Source organism: Kryptolebias marmoratus, linkage group LG5 (assembly GCF_001649575.2).
Source record: "Kryptolebias marmoratus isolate JLee-2015 linkage group LG5, ASM164957v2, whole genome shotgun sequence".
NCBI lineage: Eukaryota > Metazoa > Chordata > Actinopteri > Cyprinodontiformes > Rivulidae > Kryptolebias > Kryptolebias marmoratus.
In genome coordinates, this window is record NC_051434.1 from 7,577,465 (window position 1) to 7,605,222 (window position 27,758).

The 27,758-nt window shown below is 41.8% G+C and overlaps 2 protein-coding genes across 5 annotated transcripts; one reads left to right on the plus strand and one right to left on the minus strand.

Moving 5' to 3' along the window:
• LOC108241496 (protein C1orf43 homolog) lies at positions 1 to 2,876 on the minus strand. The gene is made up of 7 exons (XM_017425677.3): positions 2,571 to 2,876; positions 2,383 to 2,484; positions 2,195 to 2,303; positions 2,054 to 2,107; positions 928 to 1,094; positions 769 to 827; positions 1 to 551 (listed from the first exon to the last, which is right to left on the minus strand). Exons 1-7 carry the CDS (start codon positions 2,631 to 2,633, stop codon positions 344 to 346), a joined length of 762 nt encoding a protein of 253 aa, XP_017281166.1. The 5' UTR covers positions 2,634 to 2,876; the 3' UTR covers positions 1 to 343.
• A 33-nt stretch (positions 2,877 to 2,909) lies between these two features.
• Positions 2,910 to 27,752, plus strand: ubap2l (ubiquitin associated protein 2-like). Of its 4 annotated transcripts, none has more exons than XM_017424931.3 (29): positions 2,910 to 4,334; positions 5,651 to 5,788; positions 6,483 to 6,560; positions 7,336 to 7,446; positions 8,273 to 8,447; positions 8,822 to 8,923; positions 9,036 to 9,081; positions 13,401 to 13,507; positions 13,883 to 13,942; positions 14,022 to 14,074; positions 14,230 to 14,315; positions 14,460 to 14,640; positions 14,855 to 15,053; positions 15,150 to 15,490; positions 15,914 to 16,086; positions 16,223 to 16,343; positions 17,174 to 17,213; positions 17,296 to 17,488; positions 17,603 to 17,669; positions 17,852 to 18,179; positions 18,560 to 18,648; positions 18,756 to 18,809; positions 18,922 to 19,003; positions 19,142 to 19,359; positions 20,390 to 20,495; positions 21,594 to 21,719; positions 24,135 to 24,202; positions 24,309 to 24,503; positions 26,677 to 27,752. In XM_017424931.3, exons 2-29 carry the CDS (start codon positions 5,693 to 5,695, stop codon positions 26,770 to 26,772), a joined length of 3,591 nt encoding a protein of 1,196 aa, XP_017280420.1. In that variant the 5' UTR covers positions 2,910 to 4,334; positions 5,651 to 5,692; the 3' UTR covers positions 26,773 to 27,752. The 4 variants fall into 4 exon arrangements, with proteins under 4 accessions (XP_017280420.1, XP_017280429.1, XP_017280445.1 ...); XM_017424940.3 differs by having other exon boundaries at positions 17,299 to 17,488; XM_025007485.2 differs by lacking the exon at positions 2,910 to 4,334 and adding an exon at positions 4,357 to 4,528.
• Positions 27,753 to 27,758: the final 6 nt, after the last annotated feature.

Below are 27,758 nucleotides of genomic sequence, written 5' to 3' on the forward strand. Positions count from 1 at the left end.
AATCACAAAGGAGTGCAACTTTTACATAAATACAAACCAAAACACATAAATTAAATAAGTTAATATTGTCTCTATATAAATATGCTACATCTGTACAAACACATAATTAGAATCCAACATTGGATTCATAAAAACAAATATTGAATAAAACTGACTTGATTTGTTTTTTCCCTAAATAAATCAAGAACAAAATCCAAGTTATTCACAGTTCAACTTCCTCTAAACATGATGCATTCGGTCCAAATTAGGATTGAAAATATTTGCAGCAAGTGCAGTCGTTTATCTGTTATTTACAGTTTTAAAGCTTGTGACTTTTTTTTTTGTTTTGACCGCCGTACCGCAGTCACAGCGTGCTCTCCAGCGTGTTGTAGTTGTCTTTGAAACTTTTCAGCTCCAGGAAGTGTTTGGGCCTCTTGCTGCGCTGGCCTGTGGAGGGCAGGTAGGTGACCTGGATGGTGGAGGGGGCGCCGCGGACCGGCGAGCCCGTCAGGTCTTTGGCTGCAGACTGGTGCTGCTGGTCCAGGCTGGTGCTGCTGGAGTAGGCCTTGACGCTGGAGAAGGGACGGAAAAAGAATCAAACTACATAGAAAACTACTTTAAAGGGTCTTTTCACCTTGGTTTTCTTACATCAAAGAGATAATTTTAATAAATAACCTAAAATATGGTTATAAAACATGATGAATATAAATGTCTACATGCAGTTTCAGTCAGTTATAGGTGTTAGAAAGCTGTTCAGGCTTCGTACTATCAACGTGAAAAAGCACTTACACATCTGCCAGCTCATTAAGAGCTTGTTGGTATTCAAGAAACTCGGCCTCCCCAAACACCTGAAACACACAGTCCAAGTCAAACCAGCAATAACAGGTCAACCTTTACATCCAGTCTCTTGTTTGCAGAGGGATTTGGCGTCAGAGGACGTTTGCTCACCCCGGTTCCGTGGCGAGCGCTGTCGTAGCCTTCGAGTAAGCGGTCGATGAGCGCGCTGCGGCTGCTCTTGATCAGGGAGTGGGAATTCCTCAGCTCCACCAGCCAGTTCCTGAAGCTGCGACCGGTGAACGCGCTGGGACTGCCGCTTATGTCCTGCAGAGGAATTCCTGAAAATCCAAATGGGAGCGAGCGAAATGTTAGAACAGACGAAGCTCCACAAAGGGACACTGGGTCAAACTGAAATGATGCCGAAATTAAACAGTGACCAACGCAGACCTTAATTATTCATTTAATTATGATTTTTAAAGATGTAATGATAAAAGTGTGTTCGCTGGTGCCTTGCCTCTTTTGAAAGGTAATCCTGAACATAATCCTGAATTATATTGTTGCATCAAACTTAGGTTCTGTTCAGATCGGAGTGCAATCAGATAAATATAGGTATAAACAGCCGCAATGCGCATTGAAATGATATTTGTTATCTTGGTGATAAAGAAATAGGCATTATTCTGTCTTGTTTACTTTTTTTCTTGGCTAAAAGTTTTAATAAACTGTTTATCAGGATTCTTCTTAATAAAAATGTCCATTTTATCAGGATTTTATTCATCAGAGGAGACTGCAGACTGTGTAAATCACAGGACAACAATGTGAGCAGTGTTATGTCACATTTTAATCACCTTCTTAAACACAGCGGCGATGTTACGTTCACAGTTAAGCTGCCGTGACAGCTGACAGCTCACCGAGTTTAACTGCGGTGGATTTTTGACTTCACTAATCATCGCATCACTGCATTCCCCCCACAGCGCATCAGTTACGGAATTAAGCTCATTGAGCTTTAACTGTGCAGAAATGTAACTCAAATAGATCTGAATCGGTTTTAATGTCAAAACAACGACATGGTCTGATGTCTGAATGTATTGTAATTTTTCAGGAAAGTCAGCAGACCTGCTGTCACGACGATCCGACAGCTCTCTGCGTGACGTGGCTGCATGTATCTGAACTGACAGCCGATCATGAAATCGTTTTTGGGCTATGCCCTCAAATGGTGTCAATGCTAGACTTGCAATCCGATCACCAGAAATGGATCTACAATGCGAGGTGTGAACAGGGCCTTATGTAAGATGCTCACCTGAGTCTCTGATGGCATCCAGAGCCTTCATCCTGTACAGATAGTTGTAACAACCTGTGACACATGAAATGATTTTACTACAACACCAAAGCTAAATGAGCTTTACAGTAAAATAGGAAGGAAACATAAACTGTTACTGACTTATCTGTGATCCCCGCCTGAGCCTGTCATCCTCCTCTGACAGGAGACAAGGCTCAAAATGGATCTCATGGACCTTGGACAGCTTGGAGTCAATCTCTTCCCTTAAACCCTGGAAGTAAATGAACATAAGCTAAATAAAATCAAACTCAGCTGATAGCAAAGCTTGTACAAGGGAGGATGCGCTTTACCTTTGGTGCATTGTGGCCGATGGGAGCATGGGGTCCACGGCGGGATCTCATTGCAAAACGCATGATTTGCCTTTTGACGAAAATAAACAGCAGCACGAACACCTGCAATGATAAATAAAATGGGGTTTTACAGTAACACAGTCACATCACCGTGTGTTAGAGATTTAATAAAATGGTAACTAACTTACCAAGCTCCCATAGGCCATCACCAACACGACATTAACCCCGGACAAGGGCGACGAGTCTGCCATGCTTTTTATTCACCTTAACAACAACGTGTGGCTACATACCGCTTCTAGTAGTTTGTTCATTTTTTCAAAAACAAATGCCACAGAAGCACCGACGGCAAACTGCGCATCACATTACAGCTTTTAGAAGACGCTTGAACAAGAAAATAAGTATACATTATTTCGCGCAGCTGCTCCTCTTTGAGATCAACCACATCGTGAAATTGTTTACGCAGTTTAGCTTTGGCTAGCAGCTCGAGCTAGCTTCGATGCGACAATAACAACCGGCTGCGCAACAAACAGCGTGGTGGCGCATTACCGCCCCCTAGCGGCAGGACATGGTAACTGGGGGAAAAAGTAAATACAAATGTATGAAGTAAACCATAACAATAGCATGAATATATCTATAAATGAATCCCTTTGGAATGTAACTACAAAAATAATCGTTTTACACTGAAATAGTTTTATTTATTAAAGTAAAATCAGCAAGGAAATAATTTTAGGTTGTATTGCTGACATTGAGTGGTGGTAGACTAGTATTTACTTGAATTGTTTTATTTTCTGTTACTTTTTTTATTGCTGGACACTTGAAACATGATGTTTTCCTCTTTTTCTTTTCCCAGCAGGGCGTGTTCTCATGAAACCTGGCTATCAGTTTCATTTCAAGAGTGATTCCTTTCGATTTAACTTTTAAAAACTGTTTTGAAACACACTTGTTTGAGCCAGAAACTGTGTATGTCTAGCTCCTAAAGAAATATGTCTGCTTGATATGAGTCGATCAGGCCAACAAACATTACAAACCCTGCAAGACTTCAATTTGTATCTTTTGTTGTTGTTGTTAAACTATTACGCATTTTATTTTTTGTTCTTTAACAAAAATCATGTGCACTTGCTTGATGTTTACCTATGCTGTATTCTTCAATTAAGGTGTCCCAGTTTTCTAAAAGTCAGAATATTATACATTCATGTCTTTTTGTGTAAACCTTAGACTATAGTTTCTCCAGACTTCTCTGGTTTTGGGGGTTTCTTTTCACTTCTTCTGCTGCTTTATCTAATTTTCAATTTTGTTCTTGAGCCTGACCATTTCCAGATAAATTGTGGGTTTGTTTAAAGCACCTAATACTGGAAACTTGTTCCTGTTTTTAGTATTTTGTTCTGCTTTTATTTGATACTTTCATTGTTTTGTATTGACATATTGACTATCCTGTGTGTTTCGTTGAAAGTCTCTCTTGGAAACTGAGACTCCGTGTCTCAATAGGTTTACTTGTATTTGAAGAAAATTAAAAAAATATTAAATAGATTAATTCAGTTGATCCTAGTTTTATCTATGGAGAGATGCTTAACCATGCCTACTTGTAATGTATTTGTTTTTTGGTCAATCACTTAATTTTAAGTACACTTTTAGTGCTCAAGATATGTCAACAATAACACTCCAGTTTGTTTTTCCTTGTTGAAGATACCAGACAACCGGTTGTATGTTCCTGATTTAATATGATGTTTTCTTTTCGTTGTTGTTATTCGGGAGCCTGTGCAGTTGTGGCTTGATAATATATTAACATATATAAATTTAGAGCTGTAGTTTTGTTGTTTTGACTTGTCATAACTCGGTTGATCGCATCAAAACTATATTAGAGGGAGGTCACGTGGTGCAGGTCCGGTTTCCTCGAAGCGCTCTGGGAACCACGTGACGCAGTTCTCCGTGGTGTCAGAGTGGAAAAGAAACAGGTAAATTCAACCTCTCGTTTATTGTGGGGAGCTAGTCGGCTCTTTATTTTTGTTATATTTTCCTCTAAACAGCCGTAACCACTTTAAGTTCGGGGACTGCGTCCCGGCTTAGATCCAAAACAACAGAAAGTCGACAGCGAGCCCTCTTGTCGGCCGGTTGTGTGGCTCTGGTGTAATATTGAGCCGGGTTTCTGGTCAGTATCGCCTGTTATTATTGTCATTCTAGCGGCCTGCAGGCCTGCCTCTAGCCTCGGCGCTTTCCAAGTCGACAGCTCCGACATTAGATCATGCCGGGGCCGCTTTGGTTCTGGGCGCTGCAGGGTACGAGCTGCTAACTCGCTAACGAGGCTAAAGTTGCCCAGCGACACTACTTCGCCGCTAGTTGTTAGCATTCGGCTCGTAGCTGCCGATTGTTATGGGCGGGTTTTTTCTTCTTTTTTATGCATTTATTCGAGTATTAAGACTCCCCAGCCTGCTAGTACGGGATAAGCTAATTAACCTGTTGGCTACCGAGCTAAGTCGGCTAACTCGAGTTGCTTTGTATGCGCAGGTTTCCGTACTGTGCTAGCCGAGTTAGCCTTGTTAAGTTAGCCTCGTTGTCGCCATGAGGTGAAGCCGAGAGAGGCGGAAGCCCACCGAGAGGGATTCAGAGCTGGATGTTGTTTTTTTTCTTTCTCCAATTATTAGCCAGTGGGCTAGCATTTTGGCCATGTGGCTGGCTAGCAGAAGTGGGGAAGTGGGGAAATGTTCGACGGGCCCCGAGTTTGTTTTTAGGCTAGTCGAAACAGGGTTTTACGTAACCTAAGCAAGATTAAGTTGTCACTTAACATGGCAGGAATAACAATTTGCTAACTGTACGTGACAGCCAGTGCTTGTGCTCTTATCTCCCTTTTGGATAACACACACAGCTTGATACGTAATAATGACTTTTGTGATCATGTTTGGTTGATGGACAGGCTAGCTAAAACCCCCACCTTTTTCAGATAGCTGTAGAAAGTGTTGCATCATGTGCTGAAAGGTAAATAACTTATGGGCTTGAGAGCTTAATGTGGAACAAAGCACGTATTTTTCCCGAGTCAACCCAGTTACTAGTTTTGGGACATATCTTAGATATGAAATAAGGGGGGGAAAGAATCATTTTGTCAATATTTTCCTGTTGTTTTTGTGAATCAAACCAATACTACTGCCTGCTTCCCTAACATGAGATCTTATTGCTACCAGTCCAGTTGTTGAGGAAGTGCAGCTCAAAAACACCATGGCAGAAATGGGTCAAAGTCACAGGCTTGTATCACCCCCTCCTGTTCTTGTCTCCTCAGGTGTTATTTCTTTGTAAATACTGTTATTTGTATATACTGTAAATGATGACGTCCATGGGCGGGAACCGAGCCCGGGGCAGCTGGGAGCAGACACAGGGCCAGACACAGAGCCAGACACAGCACAAGCAGAGGCCTCAGGTATCTGCATTACACGGGGTCCACTAACATGCATGCTTTTGTTATGCTGGATTTATACATTTTAATTCTGGGGGGCACTCTGCCTTTTGGTCGAACTTCAGATACCATAGGCGTATGTTGAAGTATAATGCCCTCTGTGAGGCATTGCAGCAGATGTTGCCACCCCTGTTCGTAAATCTGCGATATTGAATCAATGTTTTGGGATAGGCATCTATCCTGCCACTTTGCAACAAGTCAGTGTGCACCTCCTCGGAGATCTCTTTGCACGGACCATCGCTGAGATGTTTCTCACGTTCTGTTTTCTAGAAGTGTTCGATTATTTTCAAATCCATATGTGGCACAAACAAAACAACCGCTGACAGTAGTTTAATGTATAAAATGCACAGCTTTTTCAAACAAACACGCAATGTCATAACTACTGATAATGATCAAAATAATATCTTTCTTTCTTTACAATAGTGGATCAAAACTTTGTTCTGCCCATCACGCAATGCCATAAAAATGCTGCGAAACAGACAGCGAATACACTGATGGTTAACTATTAATTTCCTGTACATTTTATCTGCTTGTAATTACTTTAGAGATTTCCTAAGTGGCTAAATATAAGTTGCTTCCTGTGTTTTAACAAGAATGCAAATCTCACTCTTCTGTGCATCGATGCAAATGCTAAATGTTTCACTTTTCTTAAATACAGGCCACCGCAGAGCAGATCAGACTTGCACAGATGATTTCAGACCACAACGATGCAGACTTTGAAGAAAAGGTGAAACAGGTGAGCAGATTGGCACTTTTTTCAAACTATTCAGTTAAGGGTATACCCTGTTTTGGATGAGTATGAGTGTCTCTGTTCTTATGTAAACCAGTAAACTTCTGTCTTAACTAGGTTGTTTATTCTAGAGTATTACAGGAAGAATGTTATTAATCTTGCAGGACAGTGTTGCACAATAACCTGCTCAGGGAAATGAATCTGTCCAATAAATACAAGAAGGTGCAGGTTAGACTTGCTTTATTCACGAGGAGTCAATCCGGCAGCTGTTTGTCACTTTGCTAGCATTCCTCAGCTGCTACATGAGTTTGTTTTTTTATTGTGTCAGAATACCTTTTTTTACAAAATAACGCTCAGGACCGGGCATTAAGTAATTTTGTGTCCGTTAGCTTTAATCATTCACTCAGAGTTAAAAGTTAACAAAACGTTGCCTAAGAGCAGAAAGTTTAACTGTAGAGGCTGTTAATCTTCTTCATGCTGGCTTGTAATGTGTTATTTAAAAGATAAAATAAAAATATGTGGTGGGATGTGTCAGTGTTTACTGAAAATACTGGTCACTATTGATACCATGTGTGTATATTAGTGTTGCTTCTGATGATTTTTATCTTGGGTCTTATTCTGTAACTAATCTTACATTCCTGAGCTTTAATTACATTTATTTATTTTTATTAGATTCACCTTATTTTGCACATTTGCTATAATTTTAACTTGAGTGGTTGTTTTCATATAATGAGATGCCAGAAATCGCCTCTGTCTCATGATTACACCCCGCCTCTTTCAGCTGATTGACATCACAGGAAAGGACCAGGATGAGTCGATGATCGCGTTGCACGATTGCAACGGAGATGTCAACAGAGCCATTAATGTGTTGCTGGAGGGTAGCCCAGACACTGTGAGTAAAGGCTTTGTCTCGGGGGCAGATTCTAGAGAAATCAGTGCTCTGTGGGCTTGGATTACTTTTGTTAGGCAAGCTGAATTACTTCTGTTTTTCTTGTCAGACATATCTTAGTAATAATATGGAGATAAGATTTGTTCTTCAGGCATTTTTAGTTTCGTGTAAAGATTAGAAAGATGCTCAGAAAAGGTTTATTCTAATAGAAACACTTCGCTTGCTTTTGGTTTGTTGTCGACCTTTCAAAAACACACTATTGTCACACCTGCATTGTGTTTAATTACCTTAAGAATTAAATGCACTTAATCAGCTAAATGTTTTTTTGTATGAAGACAATTTAAAGTGCATAAATCAGCTTTGCTATGTGGGTGCAGAACAAAAAAACCAAACTAATAATTACAAGGATATGCTGAACATGAGCTGAAACTAAAACCATGTAGGAGTAGAAAGGCTCCAGCCACTTGAATTATCAAGATACCACCTCAGAGGAGGACACATTTGCAAACTAACATGATTTGCTGGAGCATAAATGCTGAGAAGTTTAATTTATTTTTGATTTAAAGTAGCTGCAGGCTCACACAACTTTAAATTGAACCATCTGCAACAAACATGGAGGTGATAATTCTACTCTTAAGTCGTCAGACTTGGGTTTATTCATCTGCTGATAGATTATTTGTCTTCCAGATGGTATAATATATACCTAGTTTGGTTACTAGCTGATCAGTTTTCCTGCAGTTCAATTCTCAGCAGCTTCAGACATCATATTAAGAGCTGACCCTCGGCCTCAAGGACTGAGGCAGTATTTTGACACTGTCCATTTCTGAAGGACTCCTGGGAGATGGTGGGTAAGAAGAAAGGAGTGTCGGGTCAAAAGGAAATCAGCCAGGCAGAGACCGGAGAGGAGGGCAAAGAGAACCGGGAGAAAGGAGGAGAGAAAGATGCCGCACGTCGTCGAGGTGGACCGCCACGCAAGGGCCGCGGAGCAAGCCGGGGACGAGAGTGTGAGTCTCTACACTCTTCCTGTGCCTGTCTTTGTTTTGTTTTCTTTTTGTCACAGATTTGTTGATTTACATATTTAAAGAACATTGTTGATTTTTTTTTTGGAGCTACATACTTTAGTTTTTGACGGCTGAGTTACTTGGTCACATTTGTACGAACTAGTGATCGCTTGATCACAGGCCTAATTTATCAGCAAACAACGAGTAGAATCTTAATTTTTGATGAAGACTTAGTGTGAGCCATTATACAGAATAGTCAAGTGCAGATTTTATATTTTAACTCAAGTCTTTTTGAGTTTTTTTTTTGTTTAATCCTGAGGTCTGCCTGCACTCCAGATTTTCAATATTGTTGTGTTTTTTTCTCCTTATAATTAAAGTTCGTGGTCAGGAGAACGGCTTGGATGGAGGAAAAGCTGTAGTAGCTGGAAGAGGGGCAGAGCGAGGTCGGAGGGGCAGAGGCAGAGGACGGGGAGCTGTCGGTTAGTATTTGTCTTTTTAGATCAACTCCTCCGACAAGTGAATGCATCTGATGCTTTTTTTATGTTTCAACATGAAAATGAAAGTGATGCAAGCTCTTAATTTTCTCTCCAGGAGTATCTGGACGGCGAGGAGGCAGATTTTCAGCACAGGGCATGGGGTAAGGGAATACCTGTGTTGCCTGAATCCAGACAGCCTTTTGTTCCACTTTTACCTGTTGCCATGGTCACCAGAGAGCAGGACCCAAGTCTTTTGTTTAGCCTTAATCCAAAGGAGGGAGGCCATGCTTCATCCAATGAGGAGGAACAGCAGGAGCTGAGTATCTCTGTGGAGAGGGAAGCGTCTGAACAGTTCATTCAAAGTGAAATTTGGATAGATTTGCCAAAGGTGTGAAGTTAGGAACCTGAATTGCTAATTTAACCCTCCATTCTCCTCCCTTGGCTGCATTAATCAGTCTGCTTTTTGTGAGATGTTTTGTCTCAGTTTCTGTGTGTGTGTGTGTGTGTTCACGCCTGCCGGTCTGTCTCCACCAGTGAGCCGGCTGATGCTTTAGCATCTTTAACTGGCAGTCAAGTGTCATAACAGAGGAAGTGCCGGTCTGTGATGGCGTCCTCGACTCAGTCCGTTGTTGTTTTTATGGCCAGCTTCGGCGTCTGCCTCAGTTTGAAAGTAAGCAGCAAAGTGCAGCGACTTTACTCTGCAGCCAGAGCTTAAAATCCTTTTGGGTTCTGCTGAAGTAATGCTTTCTGTTATTGAGGTCATGAACTGCGTGGCTTCCTTCTCAGAAGATTGAATCTAATTTTCTCCCTTAATAAGACGAAGTATTGAATCGGAACATCAGAGCCACTGTAACGTTTTAATGAATGTCTGTCTGTGTGCAGTTCAGTGGCTGTAAGTCGAAGCTTTTGTATGAATCTGAGATCCGTTCAGGTGGTTCTGCAAACACTAATATGTGAGGTCTTTGTAGTCTGTATGCACATATGTTGCAGAAATGTCTTGTAACTTTAAAAAAAAAAAATTGTATGGATTTTAAACTAAAGTTGTTCTCGGTTAGTAAAGTGCCCGGGCTTTACCTTTGAGTCCTAATCTATCTTCACGTCACTGAACCGTTACGGCTTTAGCTTTTAGAGCTAGGAGTTCATCTTACCGCTTTATAGGAAGCAGCCTGCATGCAGACAAGGTCGTTTATTCTTTATTGTTGAGCAATGAGATTGTGGTGGTCAAGCTTAATTTGTGTCATGAGGTAACCGTTTCACTGTAAATCATTAGGGAAGCAGTGAGAAAACTTAATCACTGGTAAAAATCTGATCAGAGATCTGTTTTTAACGTGGTGTAAATCTTAAATTTGTATGACTGGATCAGATTGAAAAGTGTTTTTATGTCAAAAAAAGGCTTTTTTTTTTCTAAGAAGGTTTATTTTTTAATGCAAATTCCCAGATGTAAGATGATGCATGTTGCCAAAATCTTTTTGTAGCCGTTAGAAAGAGTCTGCTAATGTTTAATGAAGCAGATTCACACAGCTTCGGTGTGTATAAGCAGAAAATGGAAGCTGTAGACTCTGTCAGTATTAATAGCCTGTAAAGCTAGGTGACTACTCTTTAACTTAAGCCATATTTACCTTGCCAACATGCATCTTTTAGTACAGCCAGACTGGATGTGTTATTAGTGTAACCCAAGATAAATATCCTCTGCACAACATTTAGGTTCTTTTCCCCCAACTCTGTTTCTCGAGGCCCAGAGAGAAGTGTCCTAACTCCTACACACCTGGTTTACAGGGATGAATTGCTGCAACAGCTGAAAGAAACCAGGTTTTACAGTTATATATGTATATATACACTATATGAGGAATTTATGAAACGTAAAAAACTGTGACATATACAGAATGTAAACAAAGTCCAGAGGAAGCCACAGGCATATGCAGTAAATGTCACTATAGTCAAGAAGATTTAAAAATGTAGCCTGAACATGTGTTTTTCCTGACTGATAAATTAAAACAGGCTGTATTTTGATTTTAAATAGCCCAATCTAACCTTCGGCTTTTTTAAAATTTACTAAATAGTCAAAATGCAAAATCATAAGAAAGATCAGAAAGATCCCAATCTGTTTGTGGATGCTGAATTTATGCCGAAGTCTCGGGGTCGCTGGCTTCATTCATTATGTAGGAAGTTGTTTTCACTTGTGCTTCAGCTTTGGTTCCTTACAGACTGTGATGGAAATGGTTTAAAGCCTGTTTTGTTATTTTAATTTAAACCACAACATTCTGTAATTCACAGCAAATACCTGCATGTCGTCAACCTGCTGTAGCAAGTGAGCATTATTAAACAGCTCGTGAATAGTCTTGTTTTGGTTTATTTATCATTGATCAGACTTTTGCTGTCGCGCTGGCCCACACTTAATTACAATCGGTGCTAAATATACCGGCAGCTTAGTGTCCCCAGTTTCTTTAGTAAGTCGAGGACGCAGCTGGCATTAATAAAAGGTGAAAAGAGGAACTGCGGGAATGTGTTGGACAGAGGTACTGATAAAAGTTTATTAACTCATTATAATGAGCGTAAAGGTCAAAGGGGAAGTACTGGCTTCAGCAGGAGCAGGAGATTCTGCTGTTCACGAAAGAAAAAAGGACAAAATGTTGACATGAGCACTGAATTTTTCAATTTAAATTAGGCCTTTGGTGGTAGCCAACTTGAGTGTAGCAATAATATATATATATATTGAAATCATGGATATTAAATTAGGAAAAACGATTTATGAATCTGTGATTTTGATTGTTTGTTGTCTAATAAAGCCTTTTCCCATTGGTGACCCTGAAAGTCCTATAAACTCAGTTATTATTGTCAGCTGTTACTATAATCATGGTACTTTTAGTTTGGTGCAAACCTGGTCAAGATTTTTGACCAAATGTGTTTAATATCAATGATTAATGAGGGGAAACGGTGAGAAGAAATAAGAGACAAGCTGACTTGAGATGGAGATTTATTCCAGTGGATTGGTGACTAGCTTTGAGCCTAAATATCTCTCACTGAAGATGTCATTAAATTTAAGTTTTATTGTTGAAGCAGACACCATTATGCTGCTTTAACCTTTGCATACCTGTTGTGTTTGTGTAGGCTGTACTTTTGGGGAATTCAGGTTTTTGGCCCTGATAAACTTTGACTAAAAGCTCATTGGCTTGTTTTGCAGGCTGTGTGAGCGGTGCAGGGTGGTTATTACAGCGCTGGCTCCAGCAGATTCAAGGCATTTCGCTTATGCTGCTGTTTTTGGGTTGTGGTAGGGGGAGAGGAAAAAAAGAGAGATTACCCTCGTCTTTGCCGTTTTGATCATAATTGCTAGAATTATTTTTTTTCTCCAAATCCAAATATATAGTTCATATTTGAGAGGTGAGTGCATTGCCTCTGTTATTTATGTTGTGATTCTTTTACATTACACAAATCGGCTCGTCTTTGTGGGATTTCTGAAACTTTGCTACACAAGCATAAGTGTTTGCCAAACCAGTGTAACAAACCCACATGAGCACAGGGTACTCGTCTCCTTCATTGTTACGTTTTACCCTTTCCACTCTTGCAGAGAATCACTTGGAGTGGAAAATAGGACATTAATGTTCGAGAAAAGCCTTGGGCTCAAATCATTTGGTTGTTTAATAAAGTTTACTGAGTGCATATGAAATGGCAACACTTTTTTAGAAAAGCAGAAATTATTATTCTGCCTTTTAAAATATATTAGACCTTACAGAAATTTGACCTTTTATTCTGTTCCCACAAGCCTGAAATGCATCTTGATGTGCAGAGGGAGGATATTGGACAGATAATGAAAGCTTTTTGGCTTGGGTTGACTCGGTGCTCTCGATCATATTGCATCAGCCTTAATTTTCCCAGCATCCAATGATATGTCAGACCAGTAAAAGAGCCGAAACTACATGAGCAGTCCTTGGATGTTTTACTCTCTGCTGATCACTTTTATCTTTACAAGCTTTAAAATATGAAAATATGTCCATTCCTTCTATGATTTTCTGGTTCAGCCCAGTTGTTTCTGTCCATTTTATTAAAGCCTAATTATGATAGCAGTGAGGATTTATTATCATCCACTGCATGAAAGGTGGTCAGTCGTGTAATTTGCCCCAGTGTGTGTGTGTGTTCATTTGTCTGTTGAGAAAATATTTTTCGAACCACTGAACAGATTGTAATGAAACACTCAGAGTAAACATTGGGTTTACATTTACAACTGATTAACTTTTCAAGTCGACCTGATTCAAGATGGCCACCACAGCTGTTTAACCTTAGCACACACAAAAATGGCTGAAACTCAGTTTCACACACATTGAGCTAAGATTTGGTGTGGTAGTAGCCCTGAGTCATCCCCAACTTTTGCGTTTGCTCAGCACTTGTTACTTTTTTCCCCTCCTGGTCACCCAGCTATGGTTAACTCCTTTAAGCTGTTAGTGGATGCTCAGCCCTTGACTCATTATTCGTCTGTGTTTTCCAGAACATTCAACCCTGCTGACTATGCAGAGCCATCCCAAACAGAAGAAAACTACGGAGGGGGCAGCACCTGGAACAACACGGGAAACGTGGAGTTGGAGGAGGGAGCAAGTAGGTTAATTTAGGTGTTGCTCCAATAATGTGTTTTAATCTCCTCAGCTCAGCATCTGTTTAGTGTCCAAATAATATTTGTTTTAACGAAGTTTAAGTGGTAAAGATGAAGGAAGGCTCACTTGAAACCCCATTATGAGTCATTAAGCACCAACTGAGGGGAGCCTCAGTAGTTTATTGTATTTATAAATAGAAAATCAATAGCCATGTATGGATACAAATAAAGCAATAGTTGTTGAGATTGTTGGTGTTGTGCTCTTGTTTAATTGGCTTTGTTTACATACTTCACCCTACAATAGTCAGGCTGCAAATCTCCATCTTTTATTTTGCATTTCCAAAGCTGCTGTCCTTAATATCCTAATCTCTTTCTTTTAGCGTTGGAGTACTCTGCTGGAGAGGGAACAAATTACCCGCCCAAGTTTGAGTCCGCTCCTGGTGAGACCCTTTTCACGCTTCGATTGTTTGTTTGTTTTCTGAAGCTCTGTTTGCCTAACTACATATAACTGACTCTCAGGTGCCTGGAGGTCTGCCCCAGAGGAGTGGGGTACTGAAGACTGGAATGAGGATGTGAGTGTACTGTTCATATCTTAACAGTTACAAACGCTTACGTAGAATAATTTGAGCTCTATTTACAGTAAATTTGCCAAGGGAGAATAGGTTCTGTTTAGCTCTGGGTGTTGACACATTTCCTTCCAGTCTTATCTTGTTTTTTTCTTCTGCAGCTATCAGAGACCAAGATTTTCACAGCGTCCAGTGTGGCATCGATGCCTCTGCCTCAGGAGAATGTTACAATCACCAAAGGACAGAGGTGGGTCGCTCTCTGCCAAAATATTAAAGAAAAGAACTTGAAGATTAATTTGACAGTTCTGCCATTTGCAACATAACAATAATAGGTTCTTAAAACAACAATATGTATTAATCAGTGACGAGTGTTGTTTCTTCCTGTCCGTAGGATTGACCTTGCGGTGCTGCTGGGGAAGACTCCCCCTTCTTCCTCCTCAGAGACAGAGAACGCCCCCATGGAGGTCGCCCAGCCCCCCTCTCTGTCTCAGTCTCTGGTTTTTAGCAACTCCAAGCAAGGAGTGCCACTTTCCCAAACATCCTCCAACCCTCCTTATTCTCAGCACAGCATGGTGAGCACTTACAACACTGTAACGCTCCTAATAAATGAAACTTTCTGCAACCCAGCTTCTAAACCGCTTACTGCAGATTTTCTCTTGACTTCTTTCATCTAAACCACTTCATTACTTACTAGGAAAAGGATGAGGCCACATGCTTTGTGTCTAAACTTCTTCAGTGTAGCGCTGAATTGTGATGGTGTTTTTTTATAATCGACCAACACTGCAGGCCAGCATGCTGAGCAAGGGATTTGGAGAAGTTGGAGAACCCAAAGTAGCTAGCACAGGGACCACCGGCTCCCAGTTCCTGGAGCAGTATAAAACGGCCCAGGCTCTGGCTCAGCTGGCTGCACAGCACTCCCAGACTGGACCTCCCAGTACGGCTCCTTCATCCTGGGACACCAGTGCCTCCACGCTGGGACAATATGGTGAGAAAATGAATAAACAATTTCTTAAAATCATAATCAGCTGCTTTTGGGTGGTTCTTTTGTGTTAACCTTGTTTTTACCTTCACCACTGTGCAGATATGAAGACTCAGTCAGAGTCTGGGATCCACACACCCTTTACAAAGCGACAGCCCTACCAGGCTGCCACCTCAACCTCGTCCATGTTGGATGTTTTCCTGCAGGACAAAGGGCTGCCTCCTTCCTCCTCTGTGTCCTCGTCGTCCTCCTTACCGCAGCAGACGGCATCCTCGCCCCACGCGGTGCCGCCACCCGCGTCCTCGCTTCCCAAAATGGCAGCTGTGCCTTCTCTAGGTCAGCAAGTCTCCCCAAGTTCCTCAGATAACCAGGGTTCAAGTCCACTGCCTCTGCAGCAACACAAACTCAAACAGCAAAAGAAGAGAACCTCTATCACAACAAAGGTAACATTCAGAGCTGCAAGGAAACGCTACAGAAAAGAACAAGTTGTTAGAAACTGCTTGTTTGGACGTGATGGTGACCGGTTTGGTCGCTGTCTGACTTGTGAATAATTTATATCTGAAAGTGACCATAGATGTAGCAGATTTGATCCTTTGAATCAAAATTTTAAAGGAATAAATGAGATTTTTGAGTTGTTAACCTAAATGATCAGTTAGTGACTTGGCTTTATCTGATTTCATTTGAATCATTGACATGATAGTTTGTTTTGGTTTAAAACATCATTAAGTTTAAATTTACCCATGACATTTCCTTTGTAATTCTGTTGACGTTTTAATAATAACAATTTACACAACATTAAAGAAGCGAACAGACTCCTCTTTCAGGACACAGTGCGAAACTAAGAAAACTTGTTTTTCTCTTTTTAGATTCCAGCAATGGCAGTCGAGATGCCTGGATCGACAGACATCTCGGGCCTCAACCTTCAGTTTGGAGCGCTGCAGTTTGGGTCAGAACCTGTTCTACAAGAGTACGAGTCCACCCCTGCCACGACGACGCCGGGTAACCAAGTTCAGAACAGCCTGTACACGGGTCCCAGCAGGTCGGTGAATTCCAAAACTCGATTTTAGAAAGTGTGAGCAAGTGTAAAGGGAACAGAATCTGACTAATTCTCATCAGCATTCAAGTCAGTCGCATCATAAATTTTTTTGTTTGTATTATGTGTTCACTGTTTGCAGTGAGTCGACGCCAGTTCTTTCCAACTCGAGCCAAATGGACATGTATGATCAGAGAGCATCTCAAACACGTCGTTACCCTCCTTCGGTCTCCTCCTCTCCTCAGAAGGATATGCAGTCCAAAGTAAGGCCAAAGTTCCCCTTTCACTTAAAATGAAACATAAATTAATATTAGCATAATGCTTTGGAGGAGAAGCCAGTATCTAAGGCAAAGCCTCTTAAAATGATTAATTTGAAACTTTGTAAATTGAGCAGAAGTTATAAACTCCACCGGTGATGAAGATGATGTTACTCTATCCTCTCAGTTGTGATCTTACCTGTAGTTACACTAAAGAAGCTTATTGACTGCTCCCTGAAGTGCTGCTCAGGAGTTTACATTAACACACTTCCTGAGCGATCAGATCACAAGAGGAAAACCAAAACAGGTGTGAAGACATCGAGTCATGTGAACTCTGATTCAACCTCTCGGACCACATTTAAAATGGTCTGAAATGCCACATTTTCACAGCAGAAAGGCTCACCTGATGCTCTTGTGACAACACAGGAAATAGCAGTTTCTGAAAGCATGTTTTCTTGTTTTGATTTTTGATAAAAGCTTAAAACCAAGAAGAATTGCCTTTGTGGTATTGACATAATTGCACACCAATTAATTTTTTTTTCTCACCTGAATGATCTGTTCAGGCTACTGAATGTATTTGAGTTTACAGATCCATCAGTAGCACCATTCCTGTTCTATTTTAATTACACTTGAAGCAAGTAATGGGGATTTGCTGATGAGTATTCTCTACAGAACAGATGGGACACTCTTTGAGCTGTACATCTGGGATCAGCTCCCTTGGGATACGTGATGACACCAGATCTAAACAGGCTTCAACAGCCCAGCACCATAAACTTGGTATTAATGACTTGTTTCTGTCGTAACCTGTGAGCTCACCTTGATCTTTGCTTTTACAGAATGGTTACAGTTCAATACAAGCAACTCAGTCTGTAGAAGGTAAGAGCCCTTTTTCCCAAAATTATTTTTTTTTCATTTGAATTTAGTTTACAAACTCTAATGTGTCTCTTCTTGGCTTCAGCAGGTTCTGCAGTATCAGTAAAGTCTGCTTCTGATTCGGTCGCGCCATCATCCGTCTCCAGCATGGGCACTTTGGCAGACGGCGGCTCGGGTCCTGCCTCGTTACTGACCACATCCAATCCGACGACCCTCGGCACTCTTGGGCACAACGAAGACCTGCCCCCGAGCTCCATGCCCCCTCCTCAGCACAACAAGTGAGATGCAGATAAATTCTATGAAGCAAACTTGACTTCAGCTCGAGTTTTTGGAGCAAAGTATCGATAAATGTAGCATGATTTGTTGTCTGAACCTGCCTGCGGTGTTCACAGCTCACATCCATCACAACAGAACAACCTTGCTCCATCTTCAGTCCGGACATCCAACTCAAGCTTATTGGTGAGCTCTTTAAATGCTCATATTTTCTGCCCCCATACACAGGAAGTATGAATTGTTTATGCGCCTTTCCCCCACCATCGTCTGTTAGCTGCGTTTCCTGTGGTTGCAGATGGACACATTAGATGTCCACTCACTTTAATGGAAATGTAATTTCATCAATCTTCTTTCTGTTGCCTTTACAGCATCCCAGCGTAGATGGCGACTTGAGTCTGCATTCCTCCTTCCCTTCCTCTGTCTCGGCCGTGCCACCTTCATCAGTACCCTCCTCCTCTTCCTCCATGGTGGCCGCACAGGTGTCACTGGGGGCCCCTCAGGCCTCCTCGGTGGGCCCTGCCACGGTCTCGACACCCTCTGGCCAAGGCCCCGTGAGCAGCCTAGCCATGGGCCTCAACGCCGCCTCGATGGGCGCCCCATCAGCAGCCCCCGCCGCCGTTTCAGTCTCCACGACGTCCTCGGCCATTCCCTCTTCGGCGACGTCTTCTTCCACACGCAGCTCTGCAGCATCCTCAGGTTGGGCAGCTTGAAAAAGGCGCTCGTAGAAATGCACACTGATATTCAGCCCTTCATATCTCTGTGCTTCACTTTAATTCAGCCTTTTTTTTGCAGCTTGCCAGGCTTCGGTTATGTGTATTATTCTCTATTTTTAGGGCTTCCGTTTTTTATGACTTTAAAAATATGAATTACAACTTAAACAGTGGTGTAAAAAGTGTTTGCCTCCTTCCTGATTTCTTATTCTTTTGCATGTTTGTCACACTTAGATCACATAGTACGACTTGACATATTATAGTGACTGTCTTTGTTGTATGTGGTTATTAACAGGTCATTGATTATATCAGTGATTTGATGGTAAATTTCTCTTTACAAATGTTTTCTGTGGTTTTGTCGTGCAGGGAAAGCTCCTCCAAACCTGCCACCTGGAGTGCCCCCTCTACTGCCCAACCCATACATTATGGCTCCTGGACTACTGCACGCCTACCCAGTCAGTTTCACCTGAAGTCCTGCTTTTATCTGAGATTATCAGATGTTTTAGTTGTGTATTTAAGTTTGGAACACGATTTTCTGACTCTTTTTTTTCCTTCATCACAGCCTCAGGTGTACGGCTATGATGACCTACAGATGCTGCAGACAAGATTTCCGTTGGTGAGTTTAGTTTACCTGATGGCTGTTTAACTTAAAGGAGACTAAATTAATCACAAGTCATACATCATTACCTCATGGCTTGTGTTATTGTTTATTTTATTTTATTTTCCAGGATTATTACAGCATCCCATTTGCAACTCCTACAACAGCACTGACTGGCAGAGAGGGAAGTCTGACGAGCAACCCTTATTCTGGTAAACTAAAACCCGAGTCTGTTAAAGTAAATCAATCATCTGGAGCATGACCGTTTCTGTTCTTCATCTTGTTTTTGACATGTTTCCTTTGACACCGTTTTCCGCCGCTTACCTTTTCTCCATTCACTCTATTTTTAGGTGACTTATCAAAGTTCGGTCGAGGCGATGCATCGTCCCCGGCTCCAGCCACAACATTAGCTCAGACTCAGCAGAATCAGACCCAGACGCACCACACCACGCAGCAGCCCTTCCTCAACCCAGCGCTGCCGCCTGGCTACAGCTACACAAGCCTTCCGTATTACACTGGTATGCCAGGCCTGCCCAACACCTTCCAGTACGGACCTGCTGTGTTCCCGGTGAGAAACTCCCCAGAGCTTACTGAGCAGCCCTGCTCAAGCTCGAGCTCTTACTGCGTTTATAGGAACCGTTACTATAAGGAACAAAAGGAAACAAAACAAAATTAATGCTAGAAGATGGAACAGGGCAAAATCAGTAAAAAAAATGTCTCAGTTTTGGGACCATTTTAGAATAAATGAAGCAAAAGTTGCATCAAAATATGTTCAATATAAACCCAAATTAGTTGATCACGGAACATTTCAACAGTCTATATTCAGTCTATAAATCCAATCTACAGAGCAGAATCAATAAAAGGTAACATTTGTTTTTCACTATAAATGATTGTGATTGCTATTTGAGATGAAAATAAATAGCAGACACTAAATATGGCTAAATCTAATCTGTTTAAGACATAAAATTATGATGTTCAGGAAGCAAACCATCTTTGTTTTCTAAGAAATTTAAGTATCGAAACCTAATTTTTTCTTACTGGGTTTTAAAAATTGTGCAGATTCAACTTCAGATATTCTGAGCTGGTCATAACTCAACAAGAGCCAAACCCAATAAGGAGGGAAAAAGATTGATATTACCTTATTAGTTAATATCAATTAGTTATTATTGCTTCCATAGACACTAAAGGTAAATACCAGCCAATAAATGGCCCTGATTGGTTGATTAATTGATCATCAGTAAGTGGGAAGACCTTCATAAAGCAGTTTTAACATGTTTTATACAAACACAAGAAATTCTTCCAGAAGTGCACAGAAAAAGCTATAATAAATCAATTTATTGCTTTGTTTTAAGGTAAATATATAATTAACTTTAGTGTGTGGTTTTATTTGGGACAAAACACTGATATGTTTGGCCTTTTTTGAACAGATTGTCACTTTTTTACATTTAACATTAATATTGCTCTTGAATAAGTAATTAAGTATTTCTTAACCTAATAGTCTTCAGGAATAATCTATAAAATACTCATTTAACTGCAGATGCTGATTAAATCTGTTTTGTTTGAGTAGTTTGACCTCATCTCCCCTCTTCTTCGCTCAGGTGGCTCCTACCTCGTCGAAACAGCACGGTGTGAATGTTGGCGTCAACGCGTCAGCCACGCCCTTCCAGCAGGCCAGTGGCTACAGTTCCCATGGATACGGCACTGGTGAGTGGTTAAAGAACGTTGAAACAGTATGTTTGGAGGTTCAGGCACTTCCTGCGTTATATACTCGCAGGACAGTGAGTGCAGAACGAGCCCGCTGACTTCCTGTTGGTGTGGAGAGCGTCTCAGTGAAGAGCTGCGGCGTTTGTGTCGTAGCGTTTTGTCAAGGTGGTTTTTAATGGCTTGAAATGTTCTCGTCTTCCGACCTTTGCTGGAACATTCAAAAGTTAGTTTTGTACACGCTCAGTGAGCTTCTCTACGATGAGAGAAACGGTGTTCAGCGCAACCTTTTCCTACTAACGACGAACGGACTGGGTGAAGCTAATCCTGTGGTTTCCTATTAAACCAGTTTTCAAAATGAAGGGATTAGATTATTGGTTTCCTGCTAATTTTCATGGCTTGCTTTGCTCATTTCAGAAAGTGGAGGTTTTTTGTTTTTTTTCCAGTACCTTTGCTCGTATACACCATCTTAAACACGAACCACAAATTCAACTATCATCTTCCCATTTTCGCTATATATTCACCTCATTTCTGCTGATCTTTTTTTATCTTTGGGTTATTTTTCTTAAATCTGTTTCATGTATTTTTATTTAAGTTTTCGATATTTGAGTGTTTTGTTTTGGCTTTTTTTCCCCTCCCTCCCCCCTTTTGTCACTGAATATCCACCACATGTGCAACACCTATTTGCTCTAAGCTGCACCATCTGCTGCTTTCTGCCATTACCCAACTCGCACTCACTCTCCACCCCCTCCTACACACACAACCCTGCCTGCCCCCCCTCGTTCCCCTCAGACTTGGGTCAAAGAGTATTTGCAAATGATGTTGGCGTTAATTCTATCCAGCCGGCCGGACCGGACAAACGGGTTTTGCAGCGAGGACATCGCAGTTGGTGTCAAAGTTCAGATAATTGCAGCAAAAAAAAAAGGGACTCGGCACCATCTGTGTTGTCGTACCTTGGCAACACCTGTCCATAAAGTACGACTTTAAAAACCAAGAAAAAGAAGCTTGAAATTATTTGCAAATGCTACCTGAAGCAGGTCTGCCTCCCCTGCCTGGTGTGTCTAACGCTGTGGGCTGCGGCTGTGTGTCTGACTGTTGCAGGCTATGAGGATGTGGGCCAGGCTTCAGGGAGTGGGGATTTCTGTAAGGGCGGATACGGCACTGCCGTGGCCGCTGCCGCTTCTGCACAAAACAAGCCAACCAGCTCCGTCACCGGGCCTGGAGTCGGTGAGTGCCGCCACATGCCAAAATAAGACGAGAGAGAAAAAAAACCCAAACAACCCTGTTCCTTTAGTCTTCCTCCTCATGTCACCAGCCATCCCTCTCCCCCTCTTTGCTCTTGTGTTTCCGCCTCATTGCTGGTGAGCGCTGCGCCTGTGGGACAAACCATCACTTAATGTACGCTTTTAGACCGTCCAGAGCAGCCCGCCTCTCTTATGAGCTTTGTTTCCCATTCTTTCTGTTTCCCGATTTCTCTCAGGGTAACTCATCATCAGTTCAATCAGGTTTTCAAATTAAATTATCTTCACTCTGTAAGGATCTGGTTTAGTGCTGAAAATCTGGCACATGGGATTAATCCAGACAGTTGAGAGCTGATTATGAGTTACTTTGGTCGACTCTGTCCTGTTTCCTGTGTTGCTTGCTCTTCATCCATGTGATTATTGCTGGTATGTCTGTTTTTACAATAATGAGTTCACTTTTCCCTGAGTAACGTAGGTTACAACACAGGAAAAAAAAAGGGCAAAAGAAACCAATATATGATCAAAATAATGTTGAGCCACAGAGGGGACTCGTTAGGCATCTCGTTAGTCGATTCAGTTACACCTCAGAGAGCAATTACTAAACTGTTGCATCTTGATGTACTCTAACCAAACTTGAAACCAAATATTTAGTTTTACACTGCAGTATGAAGTGGTTTTCATTTAAACAAGTTGTTTATTGGAACTAAAGGGAGTCAAAATGCCTGTAAGATTCTGTGGCAACGTGTTTCCACCACTCGTTTGGTCCTGTTTCGATTGTGGGAATGGTCCTGGTGCTTATGTTCTGTCGTGACTCCAAACTGTGAAACATGGCGCATGAGCCCTGGTCTTTAACCACCGAATGTGGATGCAAATCCTTCGCAGTAAAAGTCGCAGTTCACTCTGTAATTTGCTTCATTCTTTGCCTGTTAGGTGGAAACTTTGACATCCTGTGTTAGCAGCGGCAGCTAGTAGCTACCAATTGTAACCCCCCCACCTCTGAAGCTGTGTGTGTGTGTGTTAAGGTGATGTGACTGTGAGCACTCGTTCACACCTGGTATTTTTATACAGGAAGTTTGTCTTGCAGGAGAGTAAACAACCATGACGTTATAAGTATTTCTGATCCAATCCTGGGTATTGGACTGTGTCGCTGATTGAGACATTTCTTAATCAGTTCGGATCGATGAGATTACCTCGAGTCTCAGTTTGATCGTTTTAATATCTACACACAGCAGTGAAGACAGCGAGCAGATTGCTAATGAGCATGCTGATGCAGATATGGATTAAATGGGAATTTAAAAATGAAAAGGAGTTGAGAAACTGTCACAGATTCTACCCGTTAACGAAAAGAAAACGTTGATTTCTTGGATTATTTTACCTCTGTTGTTTTTGGCAGTGTCTCAGCTTTGTGAACATCTGTAAATAAGTCCAAACAGATGTTAACACTGGAAATTTGACAGCATTGTATTTTCTTTTGAGTCATTAAAAACTGCACCCAAACAGGTAGGGAATTAAATCTACATAAATATTTTTATTTTAGGTTTTAGATTTAAATTTTAGGAAAGTGGTTAAATGCATACCAGTGGGGGTTTGTTTGTTTTGCAAAAAAAGAATGTCAGAAAATGGAACATAAGACTGCAAAACCAGCTAATTTTAGTGTTTGCTTACAAATTTAATAACATGTAAATGAATGTATTATTTACCTGTAAAATGTACATGTCATCCCTTTCTCAGAGCAGTTACAGTATTTTGTTGTCAGATTTTAAACTGTTGCTATAAAATGAAAGCAGAGCGATTAAATGATCAAAGTGAGACAATATCCTCTGCTGACAACACGCCATTTCTTCCACTGAAGCTTTCACAACACAAATCAGCTTGTTGTCTTTATTATTTTAGTCCTTTTTAACTCCTGTTTGTGTTCAGTTTAAAAACAGAAAAGAAAAAAAAAGACCTGCCTTTTTATCCAAACATTTTTCCTCCTTCATTCAGGAAACGGGCAGTGATGTTTCTGTGATTCGGGTCTCAAGTCTTGGACGTATAAATTCAGTCCTCGCTCTTGTCTTTGGGGCATCAGAAGACTCTTGTCTGTGTCTCCGCGGTGGGACAAGGACAGTGTTTATTGAACAACCGGGACAATAAACACCAGACACAGGCTGATACACTCCATCTTTCTTTAAACCTCTTCCTCTTAATTCATCCCCCATCTCCTTAATGTGCCTGCTGTCCTCATTAAAGGACGATTCTGCTGAAATCATCTATGAACAAATACACACATAGATGCTAACACTGGAACCTTCTCAATAATGGATGTTGTTTTTATTATTTTCCTCTGTTGGTCACATTCTTGTCATCAGTTTTACCAACTTTTAGATCAAAGTTTGTGACGTTTCTCTCGTCTCTGCAGGAGTTTCTGTGACGTCAAGCAACACGGGAGTACCAGATATTTCAGGGTCTGTTTACACAAAGACGCAGGTAACTCTTCAGTAAATCTACATTAATCTTTAAAAGAAGACATGTCTTTGTTGGGTTAAATATTGGACAAATAAAGCCTGAGTCTCGGTTCTGCTGCTCCTCCCAGTCATTTGAAAAGCAGGGTTTCCACGCTGGGACACCGGCGGCTTCGTTCAGCCTGCCCTCGGCGCTGGGGAGCGGGGGGCCCATCAACCCCCCGGCTGCGGCCGGCTACGCCCCGGCCCCCTTCATGCACATTCTGGCTCCGCACCAACAGCCCCACTCTCAGATTCTGCACCACCACCTGCAGCAGGACGGACAGGTAGTGTGCATGCTTTAACTGAGTTTCTGATTGTTTTATTTGTAGTTTTTATTGGGGGGTTTTCTCCTCTCACTCTTAAAAGTATGGCTCTGTAGCTTGTTCACCCATTGTTAGGAGAGAAAATCTTTCTGAGCATAAATGCCTTGAATTTGGTCCTAACGGTGACATCATAGCTTCCTTCACTTCCTGCACTCTAAATTTAGGAACATTGCAGATATTTTAGGTTGCCGCTTCCTCTGGTTTTAATAAAGTTAAAAACTGTAAAAGCAGAATTCAGAACCTGTGGATTTCAAGATAACCAAATAAACACTTTGGGGTCGGATTTGATAGAAGACAGCCTGGCTGTGTGGTGTGCCAACAACAAAACCAAAGAACTCAGAAACGGTGCCAACACCCATCCTCCCATCCCCCTCATCCCCATCGACGGTGCAGCAGTGGATCATGTGACCAGCTTCAAACTCAGAGGACCTCACCAGCAGCTCCAACCTGGTCAAGAAGGCTCACTGCTTCCTTTTTCCCCCTGAGGACTCTGAGGATAAACCACCTCCCTTCAGACATCCTGAAGGGAGGTGAACTTCTACTTCTGCATGCTAACCAATGGTATTACAGTCCGGTATGGGAACGGCTCCGTCTCGGACCGGTAGGCGCCGCAGAAGGTGGCGAAAACCGCCCAACGCATCGTTGGAGCCTCACTTCCTGTCATTGAGGACACCGACAGGAAGCGCAGGCTCAGAAGAGCAGTAACCAACAGAAATTACAGCACATACGGTTGTGCTCACGCCCTCTGGGAGGCGCTACAGGAGCCTCCAGACCAAAACCACAAGAGTCAGGAACAGCTGTTTCCCTCCAGCCTGAACTCTGCTCCCTCTCTCACACACACACTCCACAACCCCCCTGGACTAAACCAACCAGAATTACCTCAGATGCTCTGCCTCCCCTGACTTTGACATCACTGTACCATTAACTTCCCTCCTCTCTCTATCAGCTTCCATAACTGTATATATTCTGTATTTACTGTCAGTCACTCTTACATACTTTTATTCCTCGTCTTAACCTGTTCATGGCTGTACACACCTGTAGCAACAGACACTTGTATGTTTTCATATCTCAAGGTTAAAGGTTATTTAATGACTGCTTATTACACACTTCCGGTAAGATGCTATCTTAATTGTGTTGCCTTGGACCTGTGACATGTGCAGCAACAATAAAGTCAAATCTAATCTGATCTAATCTGAGAAAGGCAGTTCATAAATCCTGAATGAGTGTGAAAGGGGCTCCCTGCGAAGTCTGGGAAAGTCAGGAAAGAGCTGGACTTTGTTTTGAAACACGTGTTTTTCCAATACTAAAGCAATGTCTTTACCAAAGATAAAAATCAGTTGTTTTTTAGATGTCCTGTTGTCCATCTTTTGTGTATTTTCTGAATCTTTGTCGAAAAGGGACAAAACCTGATTCAAAAATTCTGGAAGTTTGAGTCTAGGAGAGTCAGGAATTTAAAAACAGGAAAGGTGTAGGTATCCTGCGTGAAGGACTTTCAGGAAGAATGATCGGATTCTGGCATCATTGTGCCGCTCTGTGACCTCAGAGGACGAGTCCTCGGTGAATAATCCTCACTGCTTCCTCAAATCCAGAATTCAGAGGCGAATGACTGTAAATAAACATAAGAACCTGCGATTTAGGAATCATTTTTGGTACAGAAGAAGTCCAAATTGAGCGGTTTGGCTCACAGACTGAAAACCGATTGTGGTATGATCTAGAAAATACGGCATTTATTTGGAGGAACAAAGTGTGAAAAACAAGCAAACCCGGCGCCCAAAGTTTCACATCACCAACAACAAAAAGTAGCTAAACAGAGTAAAAGTGTAACTAAAAGTTAGGGCCAGCAATACATTAATTAAAAGTTAAAATGAGCAAACAGGGGCTAAAATCTGAAATTTTAAAAAAACCTAAAAGCTACAATAAAAATCTCCATTTCAATTAAATCAAAGAAGATAAGTATTTTAAAAGTCTAAAGTTACAAACACTAAAAGTCCCAGCACCCGTCTCCTGAATGAGCTGAACGTTAGCTGAAACTGTCAGCTGCAGATAACCGAACTGAAGAAGCGTCCGACAGGAACGCTGACTCAGCTTTCAGACGGTGACCGATGCTTTTCTGTCTTCTCTGCTGTCCCCACAGAGCGGCACCGGACAGCGCAGCCAAAACGCCTCCATTCAGCAGAAATCTCAGATCAACAAGTCGGCCTACAACAGCTACAACTGGGGGGCCAACTAACACCAACTGACCCAACCCCTCCCGCTGTTTGGAAGGGGAGGGTGGAGCGGGGGGGGCGGGCTCATCGCTCCTCCTGTGAACAGTCTCCTCATAGAAGCTCCTTCCTCCTTCTGCAGAGATTCCCCTCCCTCACCCCCACCCACCCCGCCCCGGCCTTTTGGCCCAGCACCTCCTCCGGGACGCAGGAGTGCTGGGCCGAGAGAACGAGCGGCGTCAGGACCGGTGGGAGGGGCTTAGAAGTGAGATCAGATCGAAAAGTCAAGAGGTGAAATGTAGAGTGTTGGGAATTTGAAATCGTGATAACACCCCTCCCCCCCCCCAAAGCATCACCCTTTTTCTTTGACTTACATGTAACATAGAACTGTTTTCTTAAAGAATGAACATTTCCTGGTTTTTCTTTCTTTTTTTTTTTTTTTTTTTTATTTCATTTTTCTGGCTGAAGGGAAAGAATGAAGTAATATGTAACTGTCGTGAGTGGGTGGGGGGGGGGCAGGCTGGTTTGTATTTCTCACCTTCACCTCTCCTCTCTTTAATATTCATAAAAACTCTTTCCTCTTCCACAAAATATCCAAAAACAGAAAATTGCTTTTGAATGTTTTCTCTTCTTTCTTTTTTTTCTGTCATTTTAAGTTTGAAGAAACAATTCTCTGAATTGGAAGAGTTGTGAAGTTTATTTTTTACCAGATATAAATATATTATATATAAAGACATTAAGCAAGCTCACTGGCTTGGACTGTGAGGAAGGTGTGTTTGTCATGTGACTGCGTGCATGTTTGTTCACACGGGGGCCGTGGTTGTGTTTCTGTGCTTCGTTTTTTCTCCTAGCACAGGATTTTTTCATTCTCCAGCGTTTTGTACAGTTACTGTTCCCATGAATTAGAAATAATGTTGCGTAAGGTCCCATTTTATTTTGAAAGAATGATCTCCAAGGCCCGCACACACACACACACACACAATCTGCCTTTCAGTGTGTTTTATTTTGGTTT

Excerpts from the sequence above, each read along its gene's own strand:
- LOC108241496 (XM_017425677.3), bottom strand. The coding sequence starts at position 2,633 with ATGGCAGACTCGTCGCCCTTGTCCGGGGTTAATGTCGTGTTGGTGATG. Across the intron at positions 2,304-2,382 it reads TCGGCCACAATGCACCAAAG|GGTTTAAGGGAAGAGATTGA; the intron begins GTAAAGCGCATC and ends ATTTACTTCCAG. Across the intron at positions 1,095-2,053 it reads GGATGCCATCAGAGACTCAG|GAATTCCTCTGCAGGACATA; the intron begins GTGAGCATCTTA and ends TTGGATTTTCAG.
- ubap2l (XM_017424931.3), top strand. The coding sequence starts at position 5,693 with ATGATGACGTCCATGGGCGGGAACCGAGCCCGGGGCAGCTGGGAGCAG. Across the intron at positions 15,054-15,149 it reads CTCCACGCTGGGACAATATG|ATATGAAGACTCAGTCAGAG; the intron begins GTGAGAAAATGA and ends ACCACTGTGCAG. Across the intron at positions 15,491-15,913 it reads GAACCTCTATCACAACAAAG|ATTCCAGCAATGGCAGTCGA; the intron begins GTAACATTCAGA and ends TTCTCTTTTTAG.